The following is a 13,416-nucleotide window of genomic DNA, read 5'->3' as shown; positions in this document are numbered from 1 at the left end:
CACCAAAAACTTAGGGGCAAAAACACCCTATATACTTTTTTTTAATTATAAAATTAATAGCAGCTCTTAAGATTGTTAAATCGAAACTAGACCACAGGATCTGGTAGAAGCTTGCAACACATGCACCAGTGGTTGTATTCTCCCTGTATATGGATTCTGTGTTTGATAAAAATGCATCCATTTCCTCTTGAGCAAGAGGAAGTCCAAAAGATAACTGAAATGGCATCTTCTACTTGGTATGATTCCCTGACATGTGCATTTGGAATCGATGATGAATAACACAGCCATGGAATCTGATTGTTTTCTGATTAAAGCAGTAAGAAAGCTTACAACAGTGTACAGGTTTAAAAAAAAAGTTTTGCTCTTTTAAAGTGCTTCACGATATCAAACCATGCTAAGAGATGATACCCCTTTCATGTTGGCCTTGTATTGTCTGGAGTGGACCGTGGAATAATGACAACTCTTTGACTTTTGTGAGGCAAGGGTATATTAAAGGTTCAGGAACCAAAGTGGCTAAGGTAGAGTTAAGATACAGAATAACTGCATTCAATTGTATGGCAGAACAGGCTTAAAGGGCTGAATGGCCTCCTCCTGTTCCTATATTCCTAACCCAAAAGGGACCACCTATTCCTTAGCAGTCCACAAGTCAAAAGTCATCTGGGACACAATAGCAACTGATCAGTTGGTGTCCTCCATGTGGCTTCACTTCGCCTCACTCGGTCTCTATTTTAAGCTTGGCACTTCCCTCCTTCAGTGTTAAGGTACTTTGCAGTAAGATAGAGGTATCAGGAGTTAAAGGTAAATTGGTGATTGTGGTCCCTCTACAGTTACTTCCTACAGTGTCCCCACTCCGTCCAAACATTAACACTAGCAAACCAGAGGGTGTTGAAGAAACTGTCCAGTGTCCCTTGATGAGGCATATTTAGAAAGTTGTAGGTGTTCAGTGGTAATGTGAGTTTGTGTTCATCAAGGTGAGGGTTGTTAGTGCTGTGGAGTAGAATGTTTCCCCATTTTGGGAAACTGGTGCTAGCATCAAGAATGTTCAAGTGAGAGTAAGGCTTCCTTTTCTTTACGTCTTAAGCTTCCCCCTTTGGCGCCAATGTGACATTTCTCCATCTTCTCACACCAGCTAACCATGCCAACACCCCTGTGAGTGAGATTCCCTATTTAGTGCCAAATTACAGGCAGTTTTGTGCCAGGGGCTGGACTGAGACTGCCCAAACTCATTCCATATGGAACTCTTTAATGCTGCCTCAAGTGACTTTGACCCCCATCAGTCCAGGCTGAATGTGAACCCAGGTTCCAGATGAAAGGCCAGTACCTTACACACTCCGCCATCTCATGTTTCCCCATCAAATCATAAGCAGGCCAGCCAAAAGAAGACACTATCAATGTTAAAAATGATGAGATGATCTAAACATAGACAATTAAAATATCCCAATTAACATTCTAGTAGAATGGAAATTAAAGCAATAGGAAAAAAAATCAAGTATAAACCATCGTGCATTAATTCCACCTTTGTAGCTTTACAGTTTCCGCTTTTAAAAACATTATACATTCAGAATTTAATTTTACACCGATATTTGACAATTTCTTCCCCTCAAGATTTAAATATTAACATGTTTGAAGGAAAACAAAATCTATGGGTTGAACCTTTCGCTCCCTCAAATGGGAGAAATGCACATATTAAAAACCATTGCACTCACTGCAATTTTATTTACAATGTAGGTTGATGGCGCAGAGGGGAGAATTCATCCCGCACACCAACGCCAGAAATTCTAAGTGACCCACTTAGCTGGCAAATCAATCTCTCTAGCCCTGCATTACTCGTAATCTCCTTTCCTATTTCAGTCAGTGGTTTGTTCAGTCACTGGAAAAATGAATGGCTGGATAATTTTGGAGGGGTGGGTTTAAAAATGCCAGGAATCCCCTTCAACCACCTCAAAGTCAATAGCCAAGTCTGGAACGAATGCGAGAAGGGAGCAGAGTGTTGTTACTAGCTTTTCAGAAAAGTGTTTTGATCAAACGCTCATATTGTGCTGGAACTCTTGTTTTAAAAGAAAGAAACTCTCGGTGTTCCAATTCCACATGCCGCCCTTCCCGAATGATTTATGTTGGGAGAACGCATCTCAGGTTTGAGGTACTGGTGGCAACACGGCGGTCACTAGCTGGTAGTGGGCCAAATCAGAGGGGCTGAAGTAAGAGCATCGCACAAGAGCAGTGCTCGACTCAAGTACAATACCTCCTGCATTAGAACAATGCCCAATACATACAACATACCTAGTGAAAATGCCACGCCTTAGAAGACTGCACCACTTCAAGAAATACTGAACAATTTGTTTCTCCACTCCAATTTAATCAGCATCAGTTTCCAATAGCATCTTAAAACTTTGCCTACAATTTTGGTTCAGAAGTTGCTGGCAAAGATGGACTTCAATTTAACTAGATTTTGTTTTTTGTCCTTTTGTTCAATGTTTCTCAATCAATTCTTTTGTTCTAGAGAGAGAGAGAGATTGATGTACCAATTAAATATATATTATATATTATTTATGCATGCAGTTCCATCGATACCATCATCACAGAGCAACGCGGAAGACAGTGTGGATGACACACATCTGGTCATACAAATTGTAGACACCCACACACCTTGGAGTACTCGAGGGGTTCCAGTCCTCTCTCTAACCCCCTCCCCAATCTCCACATAGTCTCTAAAGCAGGAAAGCTCAGCAGTAGAAAACCTCTTCATTCCCCTGTAGTTCAGGTGCAGGATGCTTTTTATCTGGTGCTTTCTGATTCAGCATTGAGCCGTCTGCTGCTGGTAGGACATCTGAGAAAATACAGACAGAAAGAAATGTACACGTTACTTTTATAAAAACTTGCATTTATATAACACCTTTGACAACTTTCCCCCTCCAGTTAAACAGTTTTTAAGCCAATATCTTTATTACCTAATAAGTAAAAATGAAAAATATAAATTATTTTTTTGCCCCGTGTGTTGCTCGCAGCAGTGTCCTGGAGATTAATCCTCAATTCCTGAAGATTCCAGAATATCCCTGGAGGGTTGGCAACCCATGTCCCTGCTGTCACCAACTGTCTCCGCCTCCCCAGACCCCCAAATCCCCTGAAAGTTGGTGACCTGAGGTCCAAGAGCCTAGCCCTGCTCCAGCTGAGGCTGGCTGTGTCAGCAAGGTTTGGCGCATTAAGTGACCGTAACATTACAACACATCAATGCTGCTTCAACAGCACAACCTCACAAGATCCAATGCAACACCCCCTAGTATAACTCCAACTGTTGGCCATCACCAACCTGGATTGTACTCGGGTGGCAGGTTTCCAGACCGGTGACCTTTGCCCTTACGGTGTTTGGACTTCTTCTCCTTTGGTTTTGCGAGCTTGAGTAACCGTGGTGGGAGTGGGTTGTTTGTCGGACTTGTGGTGTTCCGCGGTTGACTTGCGAGGTTCTTGGCATTGCTTTGTTTTGAGTCTTTGCAAGGGGGACTGGGAGAAGTCTCCGTGTCTTCCTTGGTAAGGTGCATGTCCAAACGTTCCTGGCTTAATGAATTACAATAATGCTTTGTTGAGCTCGGAGATCCCTCGGTCAAAGTGCCTACTGGTGTTGTAATCTCCCGGTCTGAAGCCTAGGATAGTGGAAAAGAAAAGTTGGAAATTATAGAACTTCAAATGAACAGAACTAGTTGTGCTGCACCTCCTGCCTTGTAGGTAATAACCCCTTTTCTGGGTTACTGGACACTGACTGACCCCTTTTCTGGGTTACTGGATGTCTCCTTTTGCTGGCTACCCTCCTCATCTGAGTGCTTTCTTCATTCATGTTTAAACAGCGAGTGTCTGCAGGCTACAAAATAATATGATTCTGTTCTCAACCGTGTGAGCCTTGCAACAGGGCTAAAGAAGCAGGAAGCAGCCATTTAGCCTCTCGAGCCTGTTCTACTATTCAATTAAATCATGGCTGATCAGTATCTGAATTCCATTTACCCGCTTTGGCTCCATAACCCATAACACACTTGCCTAACGAAAATACATCAATTTTAGATTTGAAATTTTCAATTGACCCTTAGGCCCCCAGTTTTTTGGGGAAGAGTTACAGATTTCCAGAACCTTTTGTGCTATGAGACGTATCCTGACATTATCCCTGAAAGGCCCAGCTCTAGCTTGAAGTCCCTTGTCTGGACTCCCCACCAAAGGAAATAGTTTCTCTCTGTCAATCCCATCAATTCCTTCAATCACCTGAAACATCTCACGGGATACTGGGTGTCTCAGGAATATTAGCCAAATTTCCACCTTCCTATTTCAGGAATACTGAATCCAATTGTGACTGCAGGTCCCTTCTAAAAAGAGTGACCTCAGCACGGGCCAGGAATCGATCCTGGGACATTCTGGCCCATATGCCTTATCTACACTGGGCAAGTAGCTTTATCCACTGAACCAGCTAGAAACAAAAATAAAATACAAGGTTATTGAGAGCAGTGGAGAAAATAGCCAGTTTTAATGGACCTTTGCACTACTTTGGACAGTATACACAGTGAGAAGTGAAAATATTTTAAAATTTCATGTTTTAGTTCTGACCATGAAAGATTTTGGTGTCACACTGAGATTTCACCAAAGTTTAATGGTAGGTTTGTACATTTTTCTCACTTGTGTCTAAATGGACTGCAGAAAACACACAACACCATTACTGTAGGTTCTGAAACAAAAACAAAAAATGCTGGAAAAATTCAGCAGGTCTTACAGCATCTGTGGAGAGAAGGGCAGAGTTAACGTTTCGAGTGCGTATGACTCTAATTCAGAGCTAAAAGGAAGAAGAAATGTGGTGAAATATATACTGTTTAAGGGAGGTGGAACAGGTGAAGCTGGACAGAAGGCCAGCGATAGGTGGAGGCAAAGGAGGGATTGCGAAAGATGTCATAAATAAAAGGTCAAAGGGTTGTTAATAGTGGTGGTTCTGGCTAAAGGAGGTGCTAATGGTGACATTAAGAAAGGAAAGCAGAACGTGATAATGGCTGGATCGTGGTAAGCGCTCTGGAAAGTGACAGGTGGCCCTAATGGGGGTGGGGACAGTGGTGGGAAAAAAGATCGAAGAAAGCTGGGGATAAAACAATGAATAAAAACGGAAATAAATTTAAAAAATAATAATAATGAAAATAAGTGGAAAAAAATTTTAAAAATAAAAATGAATAGAGAAAACGGGAATCAAAAAGGGGTGGGGATGGAGGAGTGTGTTCATGGTCTGAAGCTGTTAAACTCAATGAAATTTTGCCTTTATATTATTGTAGCTTCTACCCTTGCGAACCTGGATTGCATCTCCAATGTGTGCTTTGGGCTGTGGAACAACAGGGCAAAGGGCTGGTGGTCACAGTGGGAATAATCTAAAGAAATGGATTAAGAATTTCACAGAAATGTCCTGCACAACATTAAAGTGGATTGGCTAAGGTGCAATTTTTCAAACAGCACGTAGGGGTCAACGCACTAAAAAAACTCCAGGGACACCACAGCAATGAGTTAGTTAATGTACAATTCACTGCTGCACTCAGCCATAATAAATCACAGGGGACCAGTCAGAAAACAGTTGGCATGGGTGGGGATAAAGGGCTGGAAAAGAGTCAGATCATGAAAGAACATGTAAACCATGTTGGAGGAGTCAGTGAGCAGGAGTTTGTGTGGGGCGGAGGTGAGGTTTTAAGCCAGCTGGGAGTTTAGACAGGATGGAGCTAGGGGGCTGGTGAGGAGATCATTGTTGTAATCCAATTTGGATGAAAGCTTGGATAATGGTTTTAATGGGAGCAAATAAGGATGGAAATGCACATGATTACGAAAGGTGGAAGTAAGTGATCTTAGTAATGGGTTTGATATGAAGTTGAGCTCAGGGTCAAATAGAATAGAGGCCAGGTGCCATCTGGATCCATCTAAGCACTGGGGTGAGTGAATAGAGTTGGGGGCAACGACGCAAGTGTTTGGGACCAACCGGGTTAGAATGTGGAGACCACACCTGGAGTATTGTATGCAGTTTTGGTCTCCTTACCTAACAAAGGATATACTTGCCATAGAGGGAGTGCAGCAAAGGTTCACCAGACTGATTCCTGGGATGGCAGGATTGTCGTATGAGGAGAGATTGGGCCGACTAGGCCTGTATTCACTGGAGTTTAGAAGAATGAGGGGAGATCTCATTGAAACATATAAAATTCTGACAGGGATGGACAGACTGGATGCAGGGAGCTTACTAGTGTGGTCTTAGTTCATTAAATTCCAGCAGATGCAGTCTCGCACTATTGGGGGTCTTTAACGTTTGGCTTTTGCTAACTCTTTCCCAAATTCAATGGACTCACCTAAGCACAGGAGAACAGTGCAGATGTTGTATCCAATGGCGTGGATTTGGAATCTTTTAACATGATGATGAACTTCTATGGGTCTCAAACAGCCAACTAGTTGCATGTTTTTTATCGTCATGCCCCACTCCCCTCCACTCTGTTTGAACCGCATCATGAACTGCAGTATTCCGTGGCCAACAAGTCCTGGAGTGGGACTTGAACCCAGAACTTCTGGCTTCAGTCAGCGGCGCCACCTACTGAGTGACAAGACCTCCACACAGCCAACTAACTAAACGAAAGAGATGATCCTTCTGGTAATGTGCTATTTAATGTACGGGGGAGTCTGTACCTGTGAACTGAGGGAGTCCGAGTGCGAAAGGCGATCCTGTCTTTGGTGAGTTAGCAGCTCTTCCTTCCTCTTTAGCTGCTCCTTCTCCTTGTCCAACTGCTTCTGTGTGGCCCTCAGCCTCTCCAAGTCCTGCTGATACTCCTCTTTTCTCAACTGAAGCTCCTCTCTCTGCTTCTCCACTTCCTTCTGTAACTTCACTGTCTCGGTGTTGAGAAGGGCCACCTTGGCCTCCTGATCGCCGAGCTCCTTCTCCCTCATCTCCCATTCCCTTTCCCATTTCTTCTTCTCCTCCAGGTGCTGCGCCTGCTGCCGCTTCAGGTTTGCCAGCTCTTGACGGTGTTTTTCCAAACTCCGCTGCTTCTCCTGCTCAATCAGCGAGTTGGGCCGCAAGGACGATCTGGTCAAACGCTCGCTCCTCTCACTCAAAGCTTGCTTCTGGTCCTCAATGAATGAATCTTGTTGCACCACAACAGCCTGCCAGGGACAGAAGGAAAACAATTATTAAGTGCAGCAAACATCAGAAAGAGTTTTATTTGGGGGTGAGGGGGAGATGCTTCAGGCCATAGAACTGTATCGCAGCAGGGAGTTAAATATATTCACACATATTTGGTGACAAATACAGCACATTTGGGACTAATTTGATCCATTGACCCTGTTTGTGTTGTACAAAAGATCATTTCAAATTTATCGATCAAATAGTCTTATTCCACATGTTTTTCAAAGCAGTTTGGCAAAACTGAGTAACTTGCTGGACCTTTTCAGAGGGCTAGGAGTCATTGTTGTGGGTCTGGCACATATAGGTTAGGCTGGCTAAGGATGGCAGATTTCTTTCCCTGAAGGGCATCAGTGAACCAGATGGGGTTTTACAACAACCTAGTAAATTCATAGTCACTATTACTGATACCCCCATGGGGCTTGGTCCCTCTGAATTTCTCAAAATAAACGATCTTAAGTAGATTTGCCTTTACAGTAGGTCTGTCAAAGTACAACCCCAACCCTAACAGTGGTTGACCAAAAGAACTGAGCTTATTAAAACTGGACAATAGGGGGGCACTGTTGGAACACAAAACAGGTCTCATCTTCCTCCAATTGCCATTTATTCAACTCACTCTTGATACATGTTAATGAGCACAGAGCAAACTCCCTTGATGATTTCAAGGGATAAATGCGTCACCTAATGTGACGCTGGAATGACGCATCAGGAAGGCCCCCAGTTGGATTCTGGTCTGCAGACGGGGCACTAGTTGTTGGTCTCAATACCCCCTGGACCAGGGAGGGAAAAATCAGCAAGTGCCTCTGCTTCTGATCACTAGGATGGACACCGGATGGAGACCATCTTCAGCTGATTTATCAGTGGGCTCCCCTCCATTAGAAGGTCAGAAATGGGGGTGTTTGCTGATGATTGCAGTATTCGGCCCCATTCATAACTCTTGTAATAATGAAGCAGCCCATGCCTGATGCAGTAAGAGTTGGACAACATTCAGACCTGGACTAATAAGTAACAAATAACATTTGCGTCACACAATTTCAAGGAAATGGTGATCACCAACAAGAGAGAATCCCATCACCCCATGACATTTGATGGCATTACCATTGCCAAATTGCTCAGCATTAAAATCTTTTGGTGGGGTATCATTTACCAGAAACTTAAATGTTTCACTAGCTTCACTAGCATTAATAACGTTTATTGGGAGCAGGTATATAAATTGTAATTTAATTAAGAAACAATAAATTATCACGCAGTAAAGATGGCAGGGCTGATGTGCTGCAAGTGCAGCATGTGGGTGCTTCTGGATACCGGTGAGATCCAGGGCAAACACATCCGCAGTAAGTGTCTGTGGCTGCAGGAATTTCGGCCCAGAGTTTATGAGCTGGAGGCTGAGCTGCTGACGCTGTGATACATAGGGGAAGGGGAAAGTTACCTGGATGCTTTGTAGTGGGAGGTAGTCACACCCCTTAGGATAGGGCCTTCTGATTTGGATAGTAGTCAGGACAGGAGTGTGTGACCATGAGTGAGGCAGGTAAGGGGACCCAGAGGGCAGGAGTACAGGAACATCAGCCTCTGCAATTGTCCAACAGGATTGAGGCTCTTTCTGCTTGTTTGGATGAGAGTGAGGGCTGCAGGGTGGATAAGCAAACTGACCATGGTACTATGGTACAGCAAACCATTCAAGTGGGGGGAGCAAAACAGAATGTAGTGATAGGCATAGACACTGTCCTGTGCATCCAAAAGTATGAGTCCAGAAGGCTATGCTGTCTATCCGGTGTCAGGATTGGAGACATCTCAGGGCTGGACAGGAACTTGGAATGGGAAGGGGAGGATCCAGTTGTCGTGGTCCATGTAGGTACCAATGGCATAGGTAGAACTAGGAAAGAGGTTCTGTTTAGACAGTATGAGGAGCTAGGCAACAATTGAAGAGCAGAACCTCAAGGGTAATAATCTCTGCATTGTTACCTGAGATCATGTGCTAATTAGCAGAGGGCACATAAGATTAGTGAAATAAATACGTGGCTCAAAGACTGGTGTGGGAGAAGTGGGTTTTGGTTCGTGGGGCACTGGCATCAGTACTGGGGAAAGTGGGGGCTGTACCGTTGGGATGGTCTACACCTGTTGGGACCAGTGTTCTAGCAAACTGTATAACTAGGGAAGCAGAGAGGGCTTTAAACTAAACAACGTGGGTGAGGGATTGAGCTTTTGTCAAAGTAGCAAATGAAGGGTAGAGTCAAGGTGGGAGAGCAAAATATTAATATGGGAAATGAAGGTCAGGGAATGGCAGGAAGGGACAGAGAGAAAAAACCTAAGAGAACACCACCAGTCAAGACTAGATGTTACAAAGATAACAAGGACAAAACCTAATGCTATGTATCTGAATGCGCGTAGCATTCATAACAAAGTAAATGAATTGATAGCGCACAATGAAGTAAATAAATATGATCTGATAATCATTATGGAGACGTGGCTGCAGGATGACAAGGATTGGGTCCTGAAAGTTGAGGGGGTATATCACATTCAAGAAGAATAACAATCTAGGTAAAAGTGGAGGGATAGCACTGTTAATCAAGGATGGCATTTGTGCAATAGTTAGAGATGACCTTGGTTCAGGAGATCAGGATGTGGATGGAGTTGAGGAATAGCAGGGGAAAGAAGTTGGTAGTGCATGTGGTCTATAATTCCCTAACAGTAACCATAAGGTAGGACAGAATATACAAGAAGAAATATTGGGTGCTTGTGATAAAGGATGGCAATAATCATGGGTGATTTTAAGCTACATATAAACTGGAAAAATCAAACTGGTAATAGCAGCCTGGATGAGGAGTTCATAGAATGCTTTCGAGATAGTTTCTTAGAATAGCACATTCTGGAACCAACCGGAGAGCAGGTTATATTAGGCTTGGTATTGTGTAATGTGACAGGATTAATTAATGACCTCAGAGTGAAGGCACCCCTAATTCGCAGTGACCACAAAATGATTGAATTTTAAATCAAGTTTGAAAGGGAGAAGAGTGGGTCTAAGACTAATATTTTAAACTTAAATAAGGGCAACTATGTGGCCATGAAAGCTGAGCTAGCTGAAGTGAACAAGGGACACTAGGCTAGGGGGTAGATCATTGGGAGAAGCAGCGGCAAACATTTAAGGGGATATTTCAGAACACTCAGAATAAGTATATTCCTACTATAAAGAAAAGTTCTAAGGGGAGGACCCACCATCTGTGGTTAACTGAAGAAGTTAAGGAAAGCATCAAACTTAAGGAAAAAGCATATAACTGCGCAAAGAGAAGTGACAGGTCAGATGATTGGTCAGAGCATAAAGAACGACAGAGAATGACTAAAAGGTTAATCAGGAGAAAGAGAATGAGAGGAAGCTAGCTAGAAATGTAAAACAGATAGCAAGAGTTTCTACAGGTATTTTAAAATGAAAAGAGTAAGTAAAACGAGTGTTGGTCCTCTAAAGAGTGAGAATGGGGAGTTAATAATAGATAATAAGGAAATAGCAGATGAAATTAACAAATATTTTGCTTTGGTCTTCACTATAGAAGATACAGAAAACATTCTGGTAATAGCTGTAAATCAGGAGATGGAAGGGAGGCAGGTACTTGATGAAATTACAATCACTGGGGAAGTGGTATTGAGCAAACTGATGGAGCTGTGGCTGACAACTTTCTGGGTCCTGATGGACTTCATCCTAGGATCTTAAAAGAGGTGGCTAATGAGGTAGTAGATGCATTGGTGTTAATTTTTTCAAAATTTGCTAGATTCTGGAATGGTTCCATCAGACTGGAAAGTAGCAAATATAACCCCTGTGTTTAAGAAGGACGGGAGGCAGAAAACAGGAAACTATAGGCCAGTTAGTTTAACGTCTGTCATGGGGAAAGTTTTAGAATTGATCATTAAGGAGGTTACAGCTGCGCACTTAGAAAAACTCAAGGTAATCGGGAAGCATCAATATGGTTTTGTGAAAGGGAAATCACGTTTAACCAATTTATTGGAATTTTTTGAAGGAGTGACATGTGCTGTGGATAAAGGGGAGCCTGTAGATGTACTGTATTTGGATTTCCAGAAAGCATTTGACAAGGTACCACATCAAACGTTATTGTACAAAGTAGGAGCTCATAGTGTAGGGGGTTATATATTAGCGTGGATAGATTAGCTGGCTGACAGAAAACAGACAATATGCATAAATGGGTCTTTTTCTGATTGGCAGGATGTGATGAGTGGAGTCCTGTAGGGGTCTGTACTGGGGACTCAGCTTTCTACAATTTATATCAATGACCTAGATGAGGGGAGCGAAGGCATGGTAGCTAAATTTGCAGATGACACAAAGATAGGTAGGAAAGTATGTTGTGAGGAGGACATAAGGAGGTTGAAAACGGACATAGACAAGTAGATTGAGTAAGCAAAAATCTGGCAGATGGAGTACAATGTGGGAAAATGTGAAGTTGTTCACTTTGGCAGGAAGAATAAAAAAAGCAGATTATTACTTAAACGGAGAACAACTCCAGAATTCCAAGGTGCAGAAGGATCTAGGTGTTCGTGTGCATGAGTCACAAAAAATTTGTATGCAGGTACAGCAAGTAATTAAGGCAGCTAACGGAATGCTATCCTTTATTACGAGAGGAATTGAACATAAAAATATGCTTCAGTTATACAGGGCACACTGAGATCACATCTTGACAACTGTGTGCAGTTTTGGTCTCCTTATTTGAGGAAGGGTGTAAATATGTAGGGGGCGGTTCAGAGGAGGTTTACTAAATTGATACCTGGAATGAGTGGGATGTCACGAGGAAAGACTGGACAGGCTGGGCTTGTTTCCACTGGAGTTTCGAAGAGTGAGGGGTGATTTGATTGAAGTATACAAGATTCTGAATGGTCTTGACAAAGTGGATGTGGAAATGATGTTTCCTCTTGTGGGTGAGTCCAGAACTAGGTGACATTGTTTTAAAATTAGGAGTCGGCCTTTTAGGACAGATGAGGAGAAACTTTTTCAAAGTCTGTGCGAATTTGGAACTCTGCCTCAAAAGGCAGTGGAGGTGGGGTCATTGAATATTTTTAAGGCAGAGGTAGATATATTCTTATTAAGCAAGGGAATCTGAGGTTATCAGGGGTAGATGGGAATGTGGAATTCGAAGCACAAACAGATCAGCCATGATCTTACTGAATGGCAGAGCAGGCTCGAGAGGCCAAATGGCCTATTCTGCTCCTGATTCGTATATTCATATATTCATAACTTAACTGTTATTAACTGTGTAAATACTGTGGCTACAAGAGTGGGTTAGAGACTGGGAATTCTGCAGCCCCCACAGTCCCCACTCGCCTGGATGAGTGCAGCTCCAATAACACTCAACACACTTGATACCATTCAGGGCAAAGCAGCTCGTTTGATTGGCTTCCCATCCGCCAACTTAAATGTTCACTCTTTCCACCACCAAATCACAAGTGACAGCAGTATGTACCATCTACAAGATGCACTGCAGCAACTCACTCAGGCTCCTTTGGCAGCATCTTCCAAACCGTGACCTCTACCACCTTGGAGAACAAGGGCAGCAGACACATGGGAACACTACAACCTACAAGTGCCCCTCAAAGCCACACACCTTCCTGACTTGGAACTATATCGCCGTTTCTTCACTGTGGTTAGGTCAAAATCCCGGTACTCTCTTCCAAACAGCACCACATGGACTGCAGGGGTTCAAGAAAGCAGCTCACCACTGCCTTCATAGGGGCAATTAGAGATGGGCAATAAATGCTGGCCTTGCCAGCAATGCTCGCATCCCATGAACAAATGAAACAAACTGGCAATAATAGTTGTCCATGTTCACAGATAATGAGTCATCATAATGGTCCAATACCAAGGATGGTTGGCACCAGTGGAGCTGTAGGACATCATGAAAGGACGAGAGAAAACTGGTCTGGGTGCTTTTGTGGTCAAGCTTTGGGACTTTAGTTCACAGAAGGAAGATAATTAAAGGGAAAATGCACATCCTAATGTGCCACAGCCATGGTTCTCAGTCAGTTTTGGTAGCTTTAGAAACCCCTGCTAATGGGGTATGTCCTATTGACGTACCTGTAATCCAAGCAGCAACTGCTGTAGACTCAACACCTTCTGAAGCACATACTGTAACAGAAAGAAGATGTGTAAGATGAAGCAGGAACAAGAAATCTATAAAATCAATGCTCTTCCCTTGGGTATTAAAACTGAAACAAAGAGAGAAGCGGATACCTCTGGGCTGGGGGGCTGAGGGGTT

At 43.2% G+C, this 13,416-nt stretch overlaps 1 protein-coding gene across 13 annotated transcripts in view; it reads right to left on the bottom strand.

Moving 5' to 3' along the window:
* Positions 1-2,447: 2,447 nt before the first annotated feature.
* Positions 2,448-13,416, bottom strand: part of LOC144668247 (A-kinase anchor protein 13-like) — a 385,814-nt gene continuing 374,845 nt past the window's right edge. For all 13 annotated transcript variants that reach the window (XM_078530039.1, XM_078530037.1, XM_078530033.1 and 10 more), the window contains 4 exons: positions 13,236-13,286; positions 6,673-7,146; positions 3,308-3,638; positions 2,448-2,827 (listed from right to left, as the gene is read on the bottom strand). In XM_078530039.1, coding sequence (XP_078386165.1) covers positions 2,724-2,827; positions 3,308-3,638; positions 6,673-7,146; positions 13,236-13,286 — 960 coding nt within the window. In that variant the 3' untranslated portion in view covers positions 2,448-2,723. The remainder of the gene's footprint in view (positions 2,828-3,307; positions 3,639-6,672; positions 7,147-13,235; positions 13,287-13,416) is intronic.

This window comes from Cetorhinus maximus, chromosome 26, assembly GCF_964194155.1.
Source record: "Cetorhinus maximus chromosome 26, sCetMax3.hap1.1, whole genome shotgun sequence".
In the NCBI taxonomy this organism is placed as follows: domain Eukaryota; kingdom Metazoa; phylum Chordata; class Chondrichthyes; order Lamniformes; family Cetorhinidae; genus Cetorhinus; species Cetorhinus maximus.
Note: the sequence above shows the minus strand (reverse complement) of the source record. Positions and strands in the feature narration are given on the sequence as shown.